At 55.2% G+C, this 21,418-nt stretch overlaps 1 protein-coding gene across 1 annotated transcript; it reads right to left on the minus strand.

The window, feature by feature from the left end:
• Window positions 1–4,670: 4,670 nt before the first annotated feature.
• On the minus strand, window positions 4,671–10,846 carry MLN (motilin). The gene is made up of 4 exons (XM_037052783.1): window positions 10,700–10,846; window positions 8,844–8,960; window positions 5,645–5,731; window positions 4,671–4,888 (listed from the first exon to the last, which is right to left on the minus strand). The coding sequence occupies exons 1-4, from the start codon at window positions 10,814–10,816 to the stop codon at window positions 4,700–4,702; spliced, it is 510 nt and encodes a 169-aa protein (XP_036908678.1). The 5' UTR covers window positions 10,817–10,846; the 3' UTR covers window positions 4,671–4,699.
• Between the last annotated feature and the right edge of the window lie 10,572 nt (window positions 10,847–21,418).

The raw sequence follows: 21,418 nt of genomic DNA on the forward strand, positions 1-21,418 counted from the left end.
TACCTGACTACTCTTAGTGAGAAAGCCCAAGGGAAGCCTGGCGACTGGTGGTGGCAAATGGAAATAGAGCTACTATTCCTCGTCTTCCTTCCCCCGCTTTGTATTCCTTCTACATCTCTCATTAGCTGCCTTTCCCAAATATTCATGGCAGGCCTCCTGGGTTCCATTTCATTTCTACCCCTTCCCCTACAGTCCCATAGCTCACCCCTACCTTTCCTCCTCCTGTCCCCCTCCTGGTCTTACCTGTGGGCAAGGTCCCTCTGCCTATGGTTTGCGTTCCTGTCACTTGCTCTGCCACAGTGATATTCAAAACTGACCACAATTGCTAGGAAAATTATAGCCTTGGCTTGGTTGGGCTTCCGTCGTTTGCTTCCCTGTGTCCCTGACTTAACTGCTCCCATGTGGTGCGATTTCTTTCACCAAGTGTTGTTTTCCTTTTCTCTGCCTGTGTTTGCATGGAATGCCATGAATTTGATATAGTGATTGCCTAACACGTATACCGCATAATAGTGTTTTCTTTCTTTCTGAAGTGCCGTTTGCATGATAAGTGAGTTGGTCACATTTGTGCAACTGCTTGCAGCTGTGTCGTTCAGTATATAAAGGGTGAGCCTTTCGGCATCGGGTACTGGCCCTGTGTATTCTAAGAGGGCTTGAAACTGATGCTTAAACAAAGTTAGTCACAGCATTTTGCAGAGTTCTGTCTATATCATCACAGTGGGTCTCAGGATTAAAAATACAGACTCCACTAGCGCCACCCCAGTGGGGGTGCCCAGTGTGGGCTTTGTCAGTTAGTCAGGCTTCCTTGTGATTGGAGATGCTGCTGCCGCCGCCACACCCTGGGGCCAGCTGACACTCCCCACCCCTCCCTGTGTCTTCCCGCTGGCCTAAAACCCAGCGTGTGTCCAGCAGTACCCCCAACCAACACAGTCCCCCCTTTTGCCTCCGTGGTGGCTCCCAACCGTCCCAGGCCTTGTTCGCTGGGTCCAGCAGGCCTTGGGTGTGTCAGTGTGCCACCACAGGCGTGTGAGCCCATCAGTGCTTCCTCCCGCCCTCACCATCTTATAGGAAAAGGCAGTTAGTAAAAACCTCACAAGTCAGTCCTTCCTCCAGGTCTCTGCCTTTTCTCTTCCTGCTGAACTCTCTGCCCCAGCCCTGTCCCTCCCTGGATTGCCAGCCCCTCTGGGTCCTCCATCAGCTTTCCCTGCTTGAGCGAAGTGAGCCTGTTGCTGTTTACTTTCCTCCACACAACCATCCCCAAACTTCCTTCACAGCCACCTGTCCCCCCTCCNGTGTCAGTGTGCCACCACAGGCGTGTGAGCCCATCAGTGCTTCCTCCCGCCCTCACCATCTTATAGGAAAAGGCAGTTAGTAAAAACTTCACAAGTCAGTCCTTCCTCCAGGTCTCTGCCTTTCCTCTTCCTGCTGAACTCTCTGCCCCAGCCCTGTCCCTCCCTGGATTGCCAGCCCCTCTGGGTCCTCCATCAGCTTTCCCTGCTTGAGCGAAGTGAGCCTGTTGCTGTTTACTTTCCTCCACACAACCATCCCCAAACTTCCTTCACAGCCACCTGTCCCCCCTCCAGGGAAGGGCCTCAGTGCTTCCTTGCCACCCCAGCCCCATGGGGTGCTGCCCATGAGCCTTTCTGGGCCATCTCTGAGTCTGCTTTCTGTGATGTCACCGTGGTTCCTCAGCTGGGCCTGTCTGTATTTTAAAGAAAAGGGCAATATTGCAAAGTCAACAGCTGCCCTGTGTGCCTTCCTTTCTCGTCACTTTGTTGTGATTTTTTTTTAAGGCGAGCAGCTCATGTTGCAGTTGGTCTCCTGATTTATTAAAGGCAAAAGAGGAAAAACAAGCCCTAGTGCCTACGTCTACTTAGTAACCACATCCACACACTCAGTGACATCGAGGGGCTGCTCGGAAGGCGCTCTGGGTCCCCGGGGGCCACCACGCGCCGTCCTGCTGACCTCCTGTCTTAGCAGAGCCTTGCCATAGTAACAGCCGGGAATCGTTTAGTGGGTTCCGTTCTCCTCCTGCAAGGCCCTGCACGCATTTACCGAGTCCTTAGAGATGCTCGGGGACCATAGACTTGTCCTTGATCTACCTTGTTGTTGGCCTCATCTGTCCCTCAGCTGTTCCTTCAAACCGCACCATGGTGGCATCACACTGGGGGTGGGCAGTGGGAGAGTGTGGTTGGAAAGAAGGGGCGGTGTGGGTGCCATATGGGACTCCGACTGGACTGGGATGACCCGCGCTGCCCAGCGTCTTGTTGCCCCGTTTCGGCGCTGTGCGGAAGAGAAGAACCCTTTCCATCTCTGAGTCAGTGAGGGGCAGAGGGCATCACCGAGAAATGCTGGAATGGTTTTAATGGGCAGGTTTGTCACCTGCTTTTCCAATGACAATGAGATAAAACTCTAACTCTTTTGGCCTCTCTCACACTTTGATGTCTGTGCGTAAGCATTCCTTAAGAGGCGTGGAATGCATCCCCCAATGTCAAAAACGAGTTGTGTGTGAAGAAAATGGAATGGTTTCAAACAGTTTCTTTTGGACATTGTCCATGATTAGATTATACTAAATTACAGAGTAAAGATACCAGGCAATTACTCTTTGCTTTTAACTATTCAATTTCACTGCAAATCCATGTAGCACAGTAATTATAAAATCACACCGATGTGGTTACGGAGAAAATGCCTTATCATCTCCATCTTGTGCATCTGGGCTCAGGTTGCGCTGTGATTACCTGTGGTCCTGTCACGCATGCGGTGCCTTCCACATGGAGGCAGGGTGACCTGGAACTGTCGGTAGTTGCCAGGTGTCTGCAGAGAGTCTTGCAGATGTTGCTGGATAAACCTCAGCCAGATGTGAGGGGGAGCCCACAACCTGATCGACTGGTTCCTCCAGGCCCCTCCCCACCGGATCCGGGCTAAGTCCTGGTCCTGGCATTCTGGCACTTTTGCCAGGACCCTGTCTCCTTACTTCTGTGAAAACATGGTCATTTTCTCTTGGCTCAGCTCACGGGATCCTCCCCAACCTTCCCCCAATTTTAATTTCTTCCAGGGCTGTGTGGGTCCTGTAAACAATCCAGTCTGCTGTCCCAGAAACTGGAGGATTGTGTTGGAAGAAAATAATTATTTGAGCTGATTTTGAGAACAGCAATGGGAGGAGGAAAAGGAGAGAAGAAAGGAACGGACACATCAAAATGGGGCCCTGGCTACAGTGCGTACGGATGCTGGTGCCGGTATGGATGCTGGCCGTGGCAGGGTCCCGTGGCAGCTCATTACCCAGAAGCACATCAGAGGCCGCCGAGTGAGGGTCTCAGACAAGCTGGTGGCAGCACTGAGCTTTGAGCAGGGCCGTTCTGCAGAGCGGGCCGTGCCCTCACACTTCAGGGGCTGTGCTTGCTGATCCAATTCCCATTAAAGAGAGATGCAGACTGTGTGGGGCGAATCTCCTAAGCGTCTCAGTTCCCTCCCTGGCGCCTATTTCAAGGTTGCTCCACAGCCCCAGGATCCTAGAGAAAATCCCTCAGAGGGCCCCGGGACCCCTGCTGCAGATGTGGGCACCCCACTGGGGACGGGGGAGGCAGTCTCCCTGTAGGGGCAGGTCTGAGCAACGGGCAAGTAAGCCACATGAATCTGCGTTTTCCCATGTGGGAGGAGACCGAGCATTTTGTTTTCCTGCTTCTTGGAGTGCATTACAGATAGTTCAGTGACTGGCACGGAACTTGGAGGTGCCAGGGTCTTGGATTCAGTTCCTCCCAGTTGCAGGCCTTACAGGTTCCTGTGTTCCTCCTCTCTCTCCCACATGCCCTGCTGTGGCCCTGGCTCCATTTGTTACCTAGGACCCTGCAGCTGCACTTGGGTTTCGCAGTGGTGCATTGGAGAGCATTGGAGCGCAGTGGAAACGACACTGCAGTGAGCGAGGGTCTGGGTGTTCCTTGGGAGCATTCAGAGCATGGGGGGGGAGGGGGATGTCCTTTTCAAGGGCTGGGGCTTTCTTGTTCCAGTAACTACTCCCTGGCTGAGCCACTGCACTGGCTCGTGTGGGCGGAAATATGGAGCGAGCACTGTGTCTAATTGCTGGTAACCTAAGGTTCCCGTATGGCCCCAGCTTATAAATAAATGAACATTCATTAATGTGAAACTCAATTAGAATGAAATGCCCCATCCAGTTTTGTGTAGAAGGCAGAAACAAATGGGTTGGTGGTGTGATTTTGCTGCAGATGCTGGAGCACATAGTCACAGGGTGATGATAATAGTAATTTCCTCCTTGCTGGTGCCCCCGTGCCCTCATCTGCAGGTGGGCGTCACCACCGTGCTTCTGCAAAGGTTCATTGAGTTTAAAGGCCAGCAGGAAGTCAGCAAGGGGCTGTGCAGAGGCCTTCACATCTCTGGCCCATTAAACCTGGAGCTTGTTGGTGAACAGGAAATGCACCAGGATTCAGGAGACCTGACTCCAGCCCTTGCTCAGCCACAGACTCAGTGTGGGCAGAAAATGCCGTCTCTGTGGGCCCGGTCCTCACCTCTCGCAGAAGAGCCAGTGCAGCAAATTTTCCGATTCTGTGGTCTAAATTGATATTTGAACTCAGAACTTAGAAAAGACACGCATTTTGCTAATGTATGCACCATTTGTGGCCAAACTCCCTCTTAACTTTATTTTTCCCATTATAGCATGATCTGAGTCTGACCTTTGGAAATTAAGTTGTTAAATAAAAGAGTCATTTCCGTATATTTCATGTTTTATTTGCTGGAGGGGGATTTGCTTGGGAGAAGGTGATTTTCTTCCAGTCCCACTGCCAGGCCATGCAGCCTTCGGGGCCTCCCTGGGGTGGGGCTTGCAGTTTTGGTGGCCACCTGCCGCTTTCTCCCAGGAGTGGAGTGGGCTGTCATTTGGCTGTTGGAGGAAAACAAAGATTTGCAGCTCAGTAGTGTCAGCAGGCTTGCTTATGAGCTTGTGAAACCACCTTGTAAACCTGCCTGCAGGACCCAGGGAAGAGGGGCACCCAGGAGGGGCGTGCTTTGCCAGGCTTCTACTTCTAGCTTTCCCTGTAGCCTGGGGCAATCAACCTGGGGCATTGAACCCCTTTCTCCACTTTATGATACTTCCTCCCTGCCTTTCTCCTCTCCTGGGGACTGTGGGAAGTAATCAATGGCTGTTTGTCAGCCTAGACCTTGAACTGGGCAAGGCCAAAGGGGACTCAGGACTTTGATGTGCAGAATGATGAAAAAAATGCAGACTTTGGCCAGACCACACCTTTTCCTTCAGAGAGATCACTATGGTGTTTGGGGAGGGAACGAACACATTTGGAGCAGGGGAGGGTTGGAGTGTTGTTGTTTGTTGTCGCCCTCTGCCAGAAAGGTGTCTGGGCCCTGGAGACGCCCCAGCTGGAAGCTGGGCTCCTTGGGCCCCAGCAGCCGCCTGAGCCTGCCCTGCTCCACGATGAGGCCCAGTGACTGCAGGGCAGGGCACCTTTGCAGGAGAAAGCAGCTTCAAGTTCTCAGGTGCAGAGCAGACAAACAAATGGCCATCCCCAAACCCCGGCTCAGACTGCTCACTGCTGGAACGCTAATTCTGGGTGGGCAGAGGCTGGCCCTGTGCGGTGATGCCCGCCCACACTCCCGCTGTACCGTCCTGGGTGGACAGCAGCACCTCGCTCAGCAGCCCTTCCACCACGGCCCGGTACTTTTCCAGCTGCTTGGAGTCCATCCTTATTCCAATTTCCATGGGAGCAGTCAGCTGTGAAATAAGGCAGAGTTCACAAGAAGGGAGAGGCAGGGAGAGGGCCATTAACCCCCGGGTGCCCTACAGGAGCCACCCCACTCTGCTGGCCCCACCCTGCCCAGTCCTCTGGGCTTCTAGGGCCAGCCTGGAATTCTGGCACCCCTTTCATATCTCCCCCATCCTCAATCCCCCCTTCTCCAGTTCTGACCAGGGGGCTGGATCGTGGAAGCCACTGAGACCTGGGAGGATGATTAACAAACCTCCTCTGGTGGGGAAGCTGGGCTGGGAGGGGTAGAGTTGTCAGGAAGCCCCCTGGCTTTTCACATGGGCAGGACACTCGCCTCCCCTGTCTCCCGGAAGGATGTACCACCACATGCCAGGTGTCACCCAAGTGCCTTAGTATATTATTATTAAACTTTTCAATAACCCTGTGGTGTAGAGACTATTAGTGCCCCCATTTTGCAGATGAGGGAACTGAGTACAAAGACATTGAATAGCTTCCTCGAGGCAACACAGGTGCTGAATAGCAAGGAAGGAAACAGTATACCCAGGGGGCCTGTCTCAGTGCCAAGGGCCACCAAGCTGCACTTGCTCTAGCACTGTGCGGACACAAGTGAGGCCCTAGAGGACCTGTTTGGAGGCTCGCTACCAAGAGAGATTTTCATGGCAGGGTCAGAGGTGCTGACTGATCTCACTGTCCCCCAGAGTTGCCTGGCTCAGTGGTCTTGCTGCCAAACCAGCTCCCCACCTCCCAGCAGGCTCTCTGGAGCTGGGGCATGGGCTCCGATGCCTGAAGGGCAACCTTGGGCGCTCCTCTGGGCGTCTCTGGGTCCCAGCCTGGCCTCTGCCATTCACTTGCTGTGGTTATGCCTTTCTCTGGGCCCCACCTTCCTCACTGTAAAATGAGGGGCGTGGGCTGGATGACCTGTGAGGGTCTCCTGGACTGTGTGGCAAAGTTCTAGGGAGATGGACAGGGCATGAGAGGTGCCTCACCCCAGCCTCCGAGAGACTTCGCTGGGCGTAGAGTGTACCATGGAAACCTCAGTCACTGCACTGATTGCCTCTGCTGCATGTCAGGAGGCAGCTTCCAGCCAGCGCCCCCTTGCCAGCCGAATAATTCTCTCCCAGTTCCTCCTCAGGAGCCGCGGGAGCTCCCCGCCTAGAGCAGCGACTGCGTCAAGATCACTTCCTGGGCCGTAGGTCTGACCTCCCTGTGTGGGGACAGCATGCCCTGGCAACCCAAGGGGGTGGAAAGGTCACTGGCTAGTGTTCAGGTGGCCACTGGGTTCTGCCCTGACCACTGTGTGACCTTGGCAAGGCCGGAACTCTCTCTAGACGTCAGTCTCCTCCCCTCCCAGGCATCTCTACGGGGAAGTGCCTTGCGCTCGGTCCTGGGGCCTCTCCCTTCTCCATCTACCCACACCCACATGATGAGCTCACCCTGTCCTGGGCTGAAATTCCGTGTAATTGCCGATGACTCTCACGTATGTCTCCAGCCCTGAACTCTCCTGAAGTGCTGACTCGTGTATGTCCACCTGCCCGTACAGCGTCTCCCCCACTTGCCTGACAGGCATCCCGCAGTTCACAGGTCCAGTCTGACCCCCTGATCTTCCTCTTGTCAACCTGCAGCCAACCACAGGCCTCACCATCTCAGGTGCTCAGCCCAAATCCTTGAAGTCAGTTTTCTCTTTTCTCACACTCTGTACACATTCTTTCAGCAAATCCTGTGGGTTTCTAACTCCAAAATACTTCCAGAATCAGACCTCTTTGTTCCGCCTCCACCGTGACCACCTGGGCTGAACCACTGTCCCTCAGACACTGCTGCGGCCTCTTCAGTGGTCCCCCTGATTCTGCCTTTCCCCTCAGCCTGTTCTCAACACAGAAACTGAGAAGACTCTTTGAAAATGTAAACCAGACCATGTCCCTCCTCTGCCCAAAGCCCGCGAAGACTCCCAGTCAGCAGAGTGAAAGCCGAGTCCCGAGAAGGTAAAGTCCACCTTCCGGACTCGTCTCCTGCTCTCCCCAGACTCCCTCTCCTCCGGCCTCCCCATCATTCCCTGGATGCACCAGGTCTGCCGCTGCCTCGGGGCCTCTGCCCTGCTCTTCCCTCTGCGTGGAATGCTCTCCCCCCAGCATCCTTTGGCTTCCCTCATTCTCTTCAGGTCTTCACACTGATATCCTCTAACCACAAAACCTGCTCTGATCACCCCTTTTAAAATCACAACCAACTCCATCTGCTTTCCCTGTGTTATTTTTCCTCCATGGTGCATGTCACTGTCTGCCATGTCACAGAGTTTGCTCATTACCCTGCTTGTGGTCTGTAGCCTATCCTTCTGGCACCTGTTTCCGGCTGCCCACTGGGCGGGGGACCAGTGGGAGCCCCACGAGAGCAGTGGGTTTGCAGTTTCATTCACTATTCTATCTCCAGGCCGCACACATAGCAGGAGTGTTCATCCCCTGGATCCGTGACTGTGAGTCACGGAGGTGTGCTGGACACACTCAAGGCTCTCCAGTCCGGACGATCGTGCATCCTAGAGTGTCGCTGAAAGGCCCGGGGCCCTGGGCCTGCACTGCGGCTGCCTCCCGGGTTCCTGTCTAGGTGGAAGGACCGCGTCCTGATTACCTCTCCCAGCCAAGGACTGCACCCGCCTCCTGACTAGTTTCCTGCCTTCCCCCGTGCTGCCCGGTGGTCTCTGGCCCACCAGACTCTGCTGACCTGTTGCCCTCTCGTGGGGCACCCTGGCTTCAAGGACCTGAAACCCAGCACGTGCTTCCTGAGCAGGACCATTGCGCTTCTACTGGGACATCCCCGCTCTGAGTCCTCACAGGGAGGGGCCTCTTCTCATCATTCAGGCTTCCAACCCAATGTCCCCTCCTCCAGGGGCCTTCCCTGGCCCCCCCATCCAAATCAGGGCCCCCAAATCGCACCCCATCATGCTCTATAATACCTCCTTGTTTCGTGCCTAAATGGTTTAGTGTCTCATAGCTGGTGTCTGTCTCCCCCCAGGATGGAGCTTGTTGCCTGAACGGCTGGCTCAGCACCATGCCCAAGCTCATCCCATGGCTGGGGGTGGGGGGGGGGGCGGGGGCACGCCAGGCTTCTCTGCTTTGTCCGCTGTCCGCTCACCCTGATAACTTGATCTTCTTTCTCCCCTGCGGGCTCTGCGAGGTCCAGAGCACCCACCTCTTCAGACCACTGCTGTTCACTCAGAGATTTCTTTTGCCCTCTGGTCCGCTCCTTTTCCTGTGGGGGCAGAGCATAAAATCACACCTGCCCTCCTCCCAGATGGCCCCCGTCCGTTTCTGCCCAGGGTGCCAAGTGGCCTGAGCTCCCCTCAGGCCACAAAACCCTCTGCTCCCCAGGCACCTCCCACCTGAGGAGTCGTGGACACCCATCGGCCTGCGAAAGGTCCTGGAGCTGCCCCTGACTGGTCAGCATGGGGAGGAGTCCGTCCCTTTGAAGTCAAACATTGTGCCCAGATTGTTACTGTTAATTAAGTTAAAAATGTTGAAAATAATGGCTGCCCTTCATGCATATTAAGTGTGAAAATGTGTTTTTCTTAGCAGAGAGCCCATAAAAAAAGGTGGCAAGATAGCCTAGCCTGTGAGGGCACCCTGGGGTGGCCCAGAAACTGGAGTCCCTGGGAGGTGATTTATAAAGGGTGAGACAGGGAGATGAATTTATGGAGGAAGGAGTTTGCAGCTTCTTCCTAAGAATCCCACGGCCTGGCAAATACAGGGAGCAAAGCCACACGGCAGATTAATGCGAAGCGCCCTTTGGTTGCCATTTGGCTAGTTTCTGTTCCAATGAGTTCGACCCTCCGTCCAGCCCTGGGCTTGCCAGGCCTCGCAGCACTCAGACCAGATGCAGTGCTGGGCTGGGTTCCCCTACGGACACCCTCCTTGGCGTTCCGCTTGGGGCCAGCCCTGAGATGGGGCAGTTCCAGAACAGTAGGTTGTCTTTTCTGGAGAGGGGGCGGGTGGAGGACGGTGTGTTCAGGGTCCCCCGTCAATTTCTCTGTCCCTGAAGAAGGGGATCTGGGTCCAGCCTTGCCTCCACAAGGGATGCCTGTCCTGGACAGTGGGTGTAGGTGCAGGGGCCACACGCCCTTCCAGGGACTGACTCAGGCGTTTGTCCCTAAGGGAGCCTCCGTCCCCGACTGGCGGGATGTGAAAGTCTCATTTCTTCGTCTCTTTGGGCAAAAGAAACCAGTGTCGGCAGACACTCAGAAACCCTGCGTGTGAAGGAAGCCGCAGGGAGGCAGGCCCAGCAGTCCTGCTGCCCGAGGCTGTGCCGCTGGTTCCCTCCTGGAGGAAACACTAGGTCTGCCGAGTCTCCTCCTGGGCTCCAGACGGGAGTCTGTGCCACTGCTCCCGGAAGTTGTCCCACCCATCTTCCCAACGCCCTCCTCCTGCTCTCCCAGGGCTCGGGTGCCAGCGCCACCCCCCCAGCCCCCAGGCTTCGGAACAGGCACCAGCCCACTGCAGTTTCTCCCTCCTCTGAACTCAGCACTTACCAACGGGCATCACTTGTTGGGCAATTAATCATCCCCTGCCTGTGACATCTCCCTTTTGTCTTCTATTGTTAGTGAATCTTCCCTGTGTTTGTGTCTTGTCTCCTGAGCTGCCTTAGCTTTCCTGGTATGTCTGGCCTCTCACCCAGTGTATTGACTTGTCAATTGGAAATTTCCTTGGAAGGCTGAGCAGGAGTGGGAAAAGATGTCACTCCACTGACACCTTTGAGTGGCCCTGGGGGAGGAGCAGAGGTGGCCAGGGAGACAGCTGGAGTCTGGGGTTCTCTCAGGGCCAGGTCCTTCATGCTGTCCTCAGTGTCACTGGCATAGCTGATTAAACGTAGGTTTACTGAAGAGACACTTGTGCCTTAGAAAAACTCCCACGTCTTTAGTGCTGAGCAGGGCTGTGAGTCGCTGGTCTGTGAGTCGCTGGGCTGCGCTGTGGAGGTGAGCAGAGGGGGGTTCTTACCTGCATTCTCTGGACCTCGCTGTAGGTGAAGATGGGAACGAAGGCTTCTGTCTGGGAGGCCAGCAGGGCAGCGACGTGAACCACTAGCAGGGCAGCCATGGTCTTGCAGGACACCATCCTGAAGCTGGACAAAGAGGAGCTCTTGTCCTGGAGTTTGGGGCAGCGGCGGACCGCTGCATCGGATGGAGCCGAGCCCTCAGCTCCGGGCCTTGCCCGCCCGTGGCTGTGTGATCTTGGGTGGGCTGCTTAGCCCCTCTGGACATGGGCCTGGTATGGGGCTTCACTAGATAAGCTCAGAGCCCCCTGTCTGCCCCAGAGCTGTGAGAACTGATTGGGAGAGGCGCCTGGCCCCTGCCCACACCAGGAAGAATCACTCTACTTGTGGGCCCTTCTCTTTGTCAGAGGTGAGGTCTGCCGAGGTCAGCTAGGCTCCCGAAGTGGCAGGGGGCTTGTGTCTCCAAGAACAAGCTCCTCGATTACTAACAGAACTACGCCTCAAGACCCACCCTGCTCCCTCAGCCAATTAGGGTGTTGTAAAGGATGCACCTAGGCCCAGAGGACCCAATTGTACTTGGAAGCACCAGGCCAAGACCCTGGGCCATGTGGAGGCAGAGGCAGAAGGAGCAGTGTCCGAGAGCTGGGAGTGGAGTCCCCAGGCAGTGCTCTGGGGCCAGTGCTGACTCTGGAATGAGCCCCTCCAAGTTCCTGTGAATCTAATTGCCTGTCCACTGCCATGCAGAAACAGCAGGGGGGTGCCTGCTCCCTGCAAACCCCCGCCCACCTCAGCATGTCATGAGTAGGGGGGCCCCCCCTGCATCTCAGGCGGTGGCTATGTCTGGATGGGCTGTGGAGACCTGGCAGGAAGCAGATGACGTGGTGACTACAGAGACTTGGGAAAGGGGTCAGCCAGCTGGGCTCTGGGCAGGGTCGAGAGGGTCCTGTGGGGAGGAGGGCGTGGTCTGTTGTGTGCCAGCCTCGGCCGATCCCTTACATTGGTGCCAGGAGTCCCACTCCTACCCTCTCCCATACAATCCTCACGTCCACCTGGGTGCTGGTGTGATCTGGGGAGGGAAGGGACCTGGGGAGGTAGAGGGACTCATTCAAAGGCAGTGGAGGGCTGGAAGCCTGGCCTTCTGAGGCCTGGTGCTTTTCCCAGCCCCTCACTGCATGTTACCTTTGGTCACAGAAGGCAGACAATGGTGTCGGGAGGCAGGCCTGCTGAATGCACCCAGGACGCAAACGCCCCTGTGCTGGGTGGACTGCCCAGGAGGCGAGGGGCCCGGCCTCCAAGGCAGGAGGGGAGACCAGGGCAGCCTCTGCTGCAGGAGGTGTGGGGCCATTATAGGGTCTCAGATCACAAGCTTCTGGGGGCCCATGGGGCCTTCTACAGGATTCTGTTGAACAGGAATGACCTGCCTGAGCTGGCCTCCAGGCTTCTCCGCAGGCCCCACACTCTCTCCCTTTGGACAGAGTCTCCGAGGCTGGTGTCCTGCCTCTCAGCCAGGACCGGCTCTTCAGGCACCTAAAACCCCTGGTACTCAGCAGAGCATGCCCTCTGCCGTCCTGCTGCCCTGTTGCCCCGTCCTACTTTCTTCCCTCCTCTTGACACAACTCCGTGAGCAAGAACATCAGCGTTCAGACAGCCAAAGCCTCCCATGCCGGCTGTGTACACATTCCAGGAAGGTGGGGAGGACCACCACCCACCAAAGACTGCCTGCCTCTCCTGTAGGATCTTGAGAGGACAGAGGACACCGTGGGTGGGAGCTCCGAATCATGGCCCCTCCCTCTGTTCCTATCTTTCTGCCATGCATTCTCTGGGTGCCTGTCCCTCCCAGAGGACACGGGTGTGTCACATTTATGTTGTCCCGCTCCTTCAGGGAGATCCCTTTTCATTCTGGTATTGGCATCTAGTTCACTCTGTAAGAATCAATAAAAACTTGAAGTAAAAAGGGCAAAATCCATGTCACCTGCATTCATTTGTGTTCTGGAAGCACAGAGCCAGGGGTGGGGCAGCTGCTCGCTGGGTGTCGAGTGCGGACTTCTTGTTCCACCACCAGGGCAGGGCTGTGCCTTCACGTGCTCAGCTCTGGACAAGAGGCGCCTGTCTCCTCCCCGCCCCTCCCTGGCAGGGCCAGGCCTGTAGTCCCCAGGGAGCAGCCTTTCCCCTTAACTTTCCAAAGCAAAGCCTCTGTGCCATGTGGGGTCCTGTGTTCCTGCTGAGTTTTTGGCTTGGGTTTCTGGCTGATAGTTGGTGGCACTACTGACCCTAAACAGCCTCTCTGCTGCCAGGAACTGCACTCGCCTGCCCTGCCTCCGGCCTCCACGCCTCAGGGCAGCCCTGCCTCGGCTTGCTGTGTGCGCCTTCAGCCTGCTCCTGGGAGTCAGCCAGGGCACTCACTCTGAAGCCCAGCCCCAGCCTCGCGTTGGAGGTGGCAGAGGGACACGAGGGCTGCTCAACCCTGGGTCTCATGCTCAACCCCTCCCCCACCCACTTCCTTCCAGGGCTACTCACAGTGTGAACGCAGTCCCGTGTGGGCCTGGTGGGTCTCTCTGCTTGTCCTTTGGTGTCTGGTTGGCCTGGCTGGCCCTTATATACCTCCAGTCTCCCCTCTGAAGCCCATTAACCTTTGGCCACACCTCTGGGGGTTCTGGGTGGGGAGCCTGGATTCTTGGGGCTCATGGAAACACCATCGGGACCTGCAACGCGGTGGGCCATGGGGCTTTCCTGAAAAGCCTCTTCCTCAAGCCACAGCCAGGGTTTGGTAGAGGCCAGCCCCACCCCCTGGCACTCTCCTGTCCACTCCGAATGCCAAGCTACCGCCCAGAGGGTCATTTTCATGAAAGCCCTTTCTTTTTTGTTACTTAAATAATATGATGTTGTTGAGCATCCCCAGGCCGGCTCTGGCGATCACACTCCGATCACACTCCCTGTCGGGCTGTCAGAACACCGTATTAGGAAGATAACTCTCCTTCAGTCTTCCCCTGAAGCCCCTCATGGAAGAAAGGGCTCGGCAGTGTGTGGCAGCATTTCAATGGACGGATGAAAAGAAAACGACAGTTTGGGCCCGGGGCTGTGGGGCACTAGAGGCCCCGTGGGAGCCCAGGAAACGCATAAGGTGGGCGGACAGAAGGTTTATCTGTCTGTAGCCTAACTGGAGAGACAGGACTCCCATCCGGGACATGTGTTGTGGTAATTGGGTAATTCTAATGTAAAATACGGGTTCAGAGAGGGAAGAGGTGGATGCATTCCGGAGTCTGTGGGGCTTGCTGCTGGCTGTGTCGTTTCCCCTGGGGCTTCTGGGAACACTTGATGTGCGTCACCTAATTAGACCTCAGCGACCTCATGAAGGCTGCTCTTATTACTTCCCCCCTGTTGATAGGTAAGGAAACTGCGGCACAATTAAACCACTCCTCTGTGACCCCACTACAAAGTCTTTTTGTACAAGGGTCAAGGCTGGATGTGGCCAGCTGTGGCAGAGGGAGGCAGTGCGTCACCCACAGGCGTGGAGGATGGTACAGGGCGGGGGTGTCACAAGAGGTCCCCTCTGCAGGTTGGGAGAGGGCCAGTCTGGGGTCTGTGTGTGGGGGTGCTTAGAAACCAAGGAAAGATTTAAATTTGATGATGGGGGGCCTGGGGCCCTCATGGTGCCCTGAAGAGGGTGCCATGGCGGAAGTGTCATGCCGGTGCAGACACTGGAGCAGGGTGGGGTGAGGCCGGGAAACCAAGGGAGGCAGCTATGACAGACCTGTGTAAAGTCCTGAGGGTCTGGGCAGGCAGAGGCCATGTCCCCGGGTGCACCTTGTTGGCCAATAGCACCTTCCAGAGAGGCTGCCCCAACGTCCAGATGGGGACCGCGTCTTGTCCAGGAACCTGGCCCCTGTCAGCCTTCAGTCTTGTTCTGGCTTTTCCCTCAGAAAGGAACAAAGACTTGTAGTGCTCCAAACCCGACCCAGGCGACCTCTAAATGTCCAGCTCGCCCAGGCTTCCTGGCCACGTGGTGTCTGTGCTCCACTCCCGATGCGAGGCCGGAACCCCTCCAGCGTGCCAGACTGCAGCCATCTCAGAGGAATTGGAGCTTGAGACGCCAGAGCTTGGAACTGAGTTGCCATCTCTTAACCTTGGCCCGATTGGAGTCTGAATATACCACCCATTTTGAGAAGGGCTTTTAAGATGAGGTAACAGACCTTAGTGGGGTCAAGGCAGACTGTGGCCGGCAAAGGAGCCCCTGCTCCCCAGGCCTGGGGGGCTCTGCCCGCGCCCTGGACTCCTGCGTCAGGACGCAAGGGCCCATCCAGCCCCCCACCCATCTCTATACAGCCACACGGCTAAGGGTCATTTTTACATTTTTAAATAATCCAAAAAAAAATCAAAAGAATAATAATATTTAATGACTTGAATTTAGGTGAAATTTGAATTTCCGTGTCCACAAATAAGGTTTTATTAGAACATTCACAGTCATCTGTGCGTGGTCCATGGCTGCTTCGGGGCAACGGCATCGGAACTGGAGAGCGGTGACAGGGACATAAAGGCCCACGAACCTGAAAATAGTTATCGTCTGGGCCTTACAGAGAAAGTTTGCTGGCTCCTGACCCCGACAGTGTCTGGAATGTGGATAATGCTCAAAATGTAATAAATGACAGCCAGACATGACACCTATCAGCTTTTAAAAATCTCACAACAATCCTTTGAGGTCGGGGTGGCTATGATCCCATTTTACAGGTGGGAAAACTGAGGGTAAAGGACTGATGTAAGATCACACAGCTTTTAACATGTCAGGGTCATGATCTGAACTCAAGAGTCTGGCTTCAGGATCCACTGTGCTTTTTTTTTTCCCCTCTCAGTGTCTGCTGTGTGAGCACATGGGAGTGTACAGCTGGCGAAGGCCCTTGGCATGTTCTGGTCCAATTTCTAAAAACCTGCCCCTTTTCCCCTGAGCCACCGCCCCCATAGGTATCGGAGCATAATGAGTCTGTGCTGATTGGCGGGACAGACACTGGTATTCTTGTGTGTCTGCAGGCTTGGAGAGTCCAGACTGGACCCAGGAGGACTGCAGATGGTGGGCCAGACCACCCACCAAGCACCAGGGGAATTGAGAGGTTGTTCCCCACCACCCTCCACACCAGCGCTCTGAGGTGGGTGCCCTGCCTCAGCTGGGCCAGTCTGGGTTCCGGTCTAGAGACACTTTTAAGACAGTCTGTCTGAGAAAAGGTTAGGAGGCAGGCCTGCCATGAGAGACAGGAGAAGGGAAGTGCTGCGAGTAGTAAATGGTGGGGGTCACTTTTCTGGGCATGAATAACCCTGTCCTGGATCTTTCCTGTGATTCAGCACTACTGATCAGCCCTTGGCAGGACGACGGTACCACATCGGCAGTTTGGTGTGGAAGGCAGGCAAGTCAGCATTCACAATGGGCTCCTCCTTGTAATGCAGTGGAGACTCCACCTCACAGGGCCCACGGTGCACCGCGGGGTCACAGGCAGTGGTAGCAGGGACAAAGGGACCTCTCCTCGTGCCCCTCTTGGCTGCAGACCTTGGGGGTCAGCCCTTTTGGAACCATCTCAGCAGGGACATGTCCTTTCTCCCCTCTCTGCCAGGTGCCCTGGTCCTCCCTGTGTGTTCCCACAGTCACGGCTGGTGCTTCAGACACGGAGAGATGGCAACAGCAAGCCCAGTCAGGACTGCTTCTTCACCATGCACATGTCTCCCCTGAAACGCCTGTTAGTGGCTATTTCTCCCGCTACAAACTGAATACAAACATAAGCAAGGCATGCTCTGATGGTCTTCATTCTTTAAATGGGAACTGCCACGCATGTGCAGCAGAGGGAGCATAAAACCCAACCCACGTCTGGGAAAGGAAGTGCGTGAAACGCGAGGGAGTGACTCGGACCGCACAGGGGCATTCGATGCTCTTTCCCTGCGATGAGCAGAGGTGTTAATTAGCAGGTTAGCTCTCATCTCCCTGTGACCTTGAAAACACTGTTTGCCGGGTTCTGCCATAACATCTTCATTAATGGCCAGGAATAGCGAGGCAACAGCGTGGTGATTAAATTTGCAGATGACACTAAACTGGGAGATGTAGCAAATACCAGGTAGGACAGAGACCTAATGCAAGATGTCAGGAGCTTTGAACTGTAAGCTGGAAATGGCCAGGTGAGCTGCTAGACAGATGACATCAAGGCCCCTAGGACTCGGGATGGAGGACGTGGTGGCAGGGAGGGATCAGCAAAGAAGGAAGGCTGGGACTGAGGGCTCCCAGGAGAGGCGCGGGCTCTCACACACTGCTCTGTTTCTGCTTGGCTCCCTCGAAGAGACGGGGTTGCTGTAGAGGAAGATGGAGTTGAGAGATCCGTCAGGGAGAGCTGGGGGTGCCAAAGCTCAGGGGGTAAGGTTGAAAAGTGGAAGGTTGCAAAAGGTTGGCTTGCCCAGAACACTGGTGAGAATTCAATGGGCGTCGCTGGCATGAAGCGAAGGCGGGGGGCGGGGGGGGGGTGGAGGCAAAGAACCCGGCTTCTCAGGTGCACAGGCAGAGGGGGAGGGCGGGGGCTGTTGCTGTGCTTAGGGTTGAGGTCCTCGATGTCCCTCACAGAGCTAGACGCCTGCGACTGTGCTTGTGGGCAAAATTACTAGGTGATGGTGATGGCATTTAAAACCAGGGCAGGTGAGGCCCTGAGGGATGTATTTTAGGCGATGACTGTGTCCTGGCCCAGGGGACACAGACTTCAGTGACCTATGGGGTATTTTCATTCTTTTCCTTCTGTAGCTCAGGGTCATTTTTCAGAACACACAGATGACTTGTTGAGAAGTGACACCCAGCCGACACTGCCATATCCCAAGGGCCCTGGCATAGAAATCAGGCAGGTAGAAAAACACACAAGCACAGCGTCCACCCACCATTCATCCCCATGCGCTGGGCTTGCGGTTTGTGTGTCGCGTCCGCCGCTCGCACCTGTGTTTCTGCATCTCCGACTTCCTGTTGAGTCCATTGAATGCTCACGGACACCCTGGACCCCAAACCATCCGATAAAATGCCTTGCTTTTTGGTTCGGCCTCATGGACTATTGACAGTGTGCACAGAGCCTGGGGACTCGGCTGAGTTTTACAATGGCACTCCTGCCTACTTCCCGGTCAATACTTCCCCGGTCGTTAACATACTCCCAGAAATGTCCCCGTCGCCAGCTTGCTTCTGGGTTCCGTTTCTATTTATGGGTGTTTATCACAAAAGCTGCTGCAATAAAAACCTGCATAAGGGGTCACATAGCTTTTTTTCCAGGAACAGGATGTGGGTGCTAAGAAGCTGGGTCTGCAGCTATATTTCCATAGGATTTGTTTTTATTGCTCCTTCTTCGATGCGGGGTCTCCTTGTAATTGAATTTTAAATATATGTATTTATATTTTTATGGAGATGATAGATGGCATGAAGAGAAAGCAGATGGCTTTGGAAGTGACAAGTTAATTATACAGAAAGGCTGGACCTCATAAGCCAACACCTCTCCTTTCTCTTCACCTCTTTCAGGACAGGCAGCTCCCAGCTCCCTGATCCGAGGACTCAGGGGCAGCCGACACATTTTCATAAATGATTAAGGACGTCTGTGTTGAGAAAAGCTTGCTCTTTCATGTTAAGATGCAGAGAAGTCTTGGGGAAGGTTTTGCACTGTGTGGATGGGGGCCAAAGTGGTTTCAGATGTCAGCCCGATCAGGTGAAGGGAGCCAGCTGTCCAAACTCTTTCTCTTCCATTGTATCGGCAAATCTTGGCCCTTGGTTTCCCCACATCTGCTAGGCGGACGGGTTTTGGATTTGGGGGACTGCCAGCAGCTGCTAACGGGAGAAGTGAGCCATATGCAGTCACTGCCATTGAGGATGGTGGCAGTCCCCCAGGCCTCCTTCCCACCAGTCCTCTCTGGAGGTGAGTGGCAGGGAAAGAAAGAAGATTCTGTTTCCTCTGTGGCCGGGAGCTAGGGCTGGGTGGCCAGGTGGGGTCTGGGCAAGGTTGGGGGTGGCGGCAGACGAGGAGTTCACTTAGGAATCAGGGGACTGTGTTCGCTGCTCAGGTCAGGTGCTCAGGGGCCATTCCCGGCTGCAGCCCTTCATCAGAGTCTGTCTGAGCAGGTACCTGGTCTGCCACCGCAGTGAGCATGCTCCTCAGGTCCCTGACCCCTGCAGCCTCTTATGTGTGCGGAATGGCCATGTCCAACAATCTCAGTGGGGATAGTAGGCTGAGCCAGAGGGACAAGCTTGCATTCACACAGGGGGATTCAGACATGCGAAAGATCACTTGGAGAGAGCAGCCCAAGCAGTGGCAAGCCTCAGCGACTCTCACCTACGTCTAGAGCAGGCCAAGAGCCCCGGACAGCGGCGGAGAAGGGGCGCTAGAGCTGCCCTGCCCCTTTCCTGGCAGCACCCACGCCTTTTCTTTTTCCCTTTCCACTCCTTTCTTAAAAGAGCAACCAAGTTACTGGAAAACTTCAGCCAAAAACACTGCAGGACTTTGAGAGAACACCCCAGGTGTCAGGCAAGAACCAATCACAGAGATAATTCGTTTAATTATGATTCACCCAGGGCTCATCTCATGCACGTTTGACCGTCAGAACTGAATTCCACCCCAAAGAAAATCTTTTCTCAGAGAAGACTTACAGTTGTTCTTTGTAAAAAGGAGTAAAAGAAGAGGGAATTTATTTAAAATAGACACGTGTAAGCTCCTAAGGAACAGAGGCACAAATTGTAAGAAGGGCTGCAACCCCACGAGAACCCTCCTGGTGCAGGATTCCACCCAGGAGAACAGAGAATGGAAGGGGGCGACTCTCACTCCAAGTCATACCCAGGCAGTCGCTGGTGGCAGAAGGATTACCTGCAGGACGGCTTTGTTTGATGTGAAAAGGGTTAAGGTCATTTCAGTAGATTAGAAATTCTCTGGGTGTCTTAGAAGTAAGTTGCAAATTCAGAGCTTTTACATGAAGGAGTGTGCATGAGCTCTTTTTAGACACAGGAAATAGAGGAATGGCCAGATGTCCTTCGCGTGTAACACAAGAGCTCCCGAGGGTCCTGAGTTTTGTGAGTCCCCTTTTCAGGTGGCTGAGCCCAGTTGTGGGTGGCAATGGAAGCAAGGGTGGGTTCTGTGCTTCAGGCAAAGAACCAGTGGATGTGTAGTCAACGGCCACCTGCCCAGGGTTGCTCTGTGCCAGGCACTGGGTTTGGGGGCGGACCCCTAGGACATAGCACGGGCTCGCCTGCAGGAGCGCTCGCTCTGGTGGAGGGCGCGGTGCTGCTGCACACCTTGACAGCAGTAGCTCCGGAGGGTCCAGGGGAGAGAACCCCCTCAGGCCAGAGTCATCCGGAGGGCTTGTGGGGGCTGCGGTGAGCAGACATCGCTAAGAGCTGGGGAGTCGTGCAAGCCTCAGGGACCTTCCTTCTCTTGTCGCCGGTTCTCCCTTTCTGATTCTTTCTCTTTCCTTCTTGCCCTGAGCAACCCCCCACACTCAGCCTCCACCCTCTCCAGAGACCAAAAACACATTCCTGGCCAGCCATGTTATTGGATTTGAAGTGAGGCTATGGCTTTTAAATTCTTGTTCTAGTTGCCTTCCCATGCAGGGCACAGGGAATGGTTGATGACCAGGCAACTGGCCTGGCAGTGACATTCCTTAGCCAATGTCCCTTCAAGCTGTAGTGAAAGGGCACGCTCTCAGGGCCCTGGAGTGGCGGTTTTCAGGCCTAGTGCTACTTCCTTCCCACCCTCTAGCCTGCAGGCACCCGAGGCTGCCTGGGACCAGGGTCACTGTCCTTGGTGCTGACGGCACCAGACTGCCCCAGTTAGCTAGGCTCCCCACTTTGGAACTAGGAGGGCTGAATAAGTTAAACAAAGTGACCTGGACGTATTTCCCTTCCCCATAAGGGCAGCAGCCACCCACCAACCCCCCCCACCCGCCCCCGCTCGCTGCATCTCTGGAATGACTACCCCTCACTCAGGGGTGCTCCTTGGCAAGGGGGCTGAGGGGTCCTTCCAGAAACTCAGAGAATGAGATTTGGAGGATGCTGAGGAGTGTGGGCTGGCTCCCAGCCTTTCCTGCTGTGGGTGGGAAGCTATCAACTCTCTATTAACTCTCTAGGAAGAGGAGCNCTAGCCTGCAGGCACCCGCGGCTGCCTGGGACCAGGGTCACTGTCCTTGGTGCTGATGGCACCAGACTGCCCCAGTTAGCTAGAATCCCCACTTTGGAACTAGGAGGGCTGAATAAGTTAAACAAAGTGACCTGGACGTATTTCCCTTTCCCATAAGGGCAGCAGCCACCCCCCCGCCCCCACTCGCTGCATCTCTGGAATGACTACCCCTCACTCAGGGGTGCTCCTTGGCAAGGGGGCTGAGGGGTCCTTCCAGAAACTCAGAGAATGAGATTTGGAGGATGCTGAGGAGTGTGGGCTGGCTCCCAGCCTTTCCTGCTGTGGGTGGGAAGCTATCAACTCTCTATTAACTCTCTAGGAAGAGGAGCCCTGAAGTGAAGAGCCAGCCAGCAGCCATGCCCAGCCCTCCTTCCCTCAGCCGCTGGCCTTGACAGGTCCACATGGGAGGGGAGCATCCAATTTGTCCTGTTGCCATTTTCCCTCAAAGCTCATGATGACAGTCTCAGCACTGAGCACAGAAGACCCTCCTTTGTCCTGAAAGACACGTGACCACTTAATGAGGCCAGGCTCCCGCAGACCCAGATGGGCAGATGCTGTGCGGAGACGAGA

This window comes from Sturnira hondurensis, unplaced genomic scaffold, assembly GCF_014824575.4.
Source record: "Sturnira hondurensis isolate 20B ecotype Veracruz unplaced genomic scaffold, ASM1482457v3 Scaffold0007578, whole genome shotgun sequence".
NCBI classification, from domain to species: Eukaryota; Metazoa; Chordata; class Mammalia; order Chiroptera; family Phyllostomidae; genus Sturnira; species Sturnira hondurensis.

What these genes read in the sequence shown, in the direction of transcription:
- MLN (XM_037052783.1), bottom strand. Translation starts at nt 10,816, where the DNA reads ATGGTGTCCTGCAAGACCATGGCTGCCCTGCTAGTGGTTCACGTCGCT. An exon ending in GCGAGGTCCAGAGAATGCAG is followed by an intron (nt 8,961 to 10,699) that starts GTAAGAACCCCC and finishes CTGCCCCCACAG; the next exon opens with GAAAAGGAGCGGACCAGAGG. An exon ending in TGGAAGGGCTGCTGAGCGAG is followed by an intron (nt 4,889 to 5,644) that starts GTGCTGCTGTCC and finishes TTCCTCCAACAG; the next exon opens with CCAAATGACAGCCCACTCCA.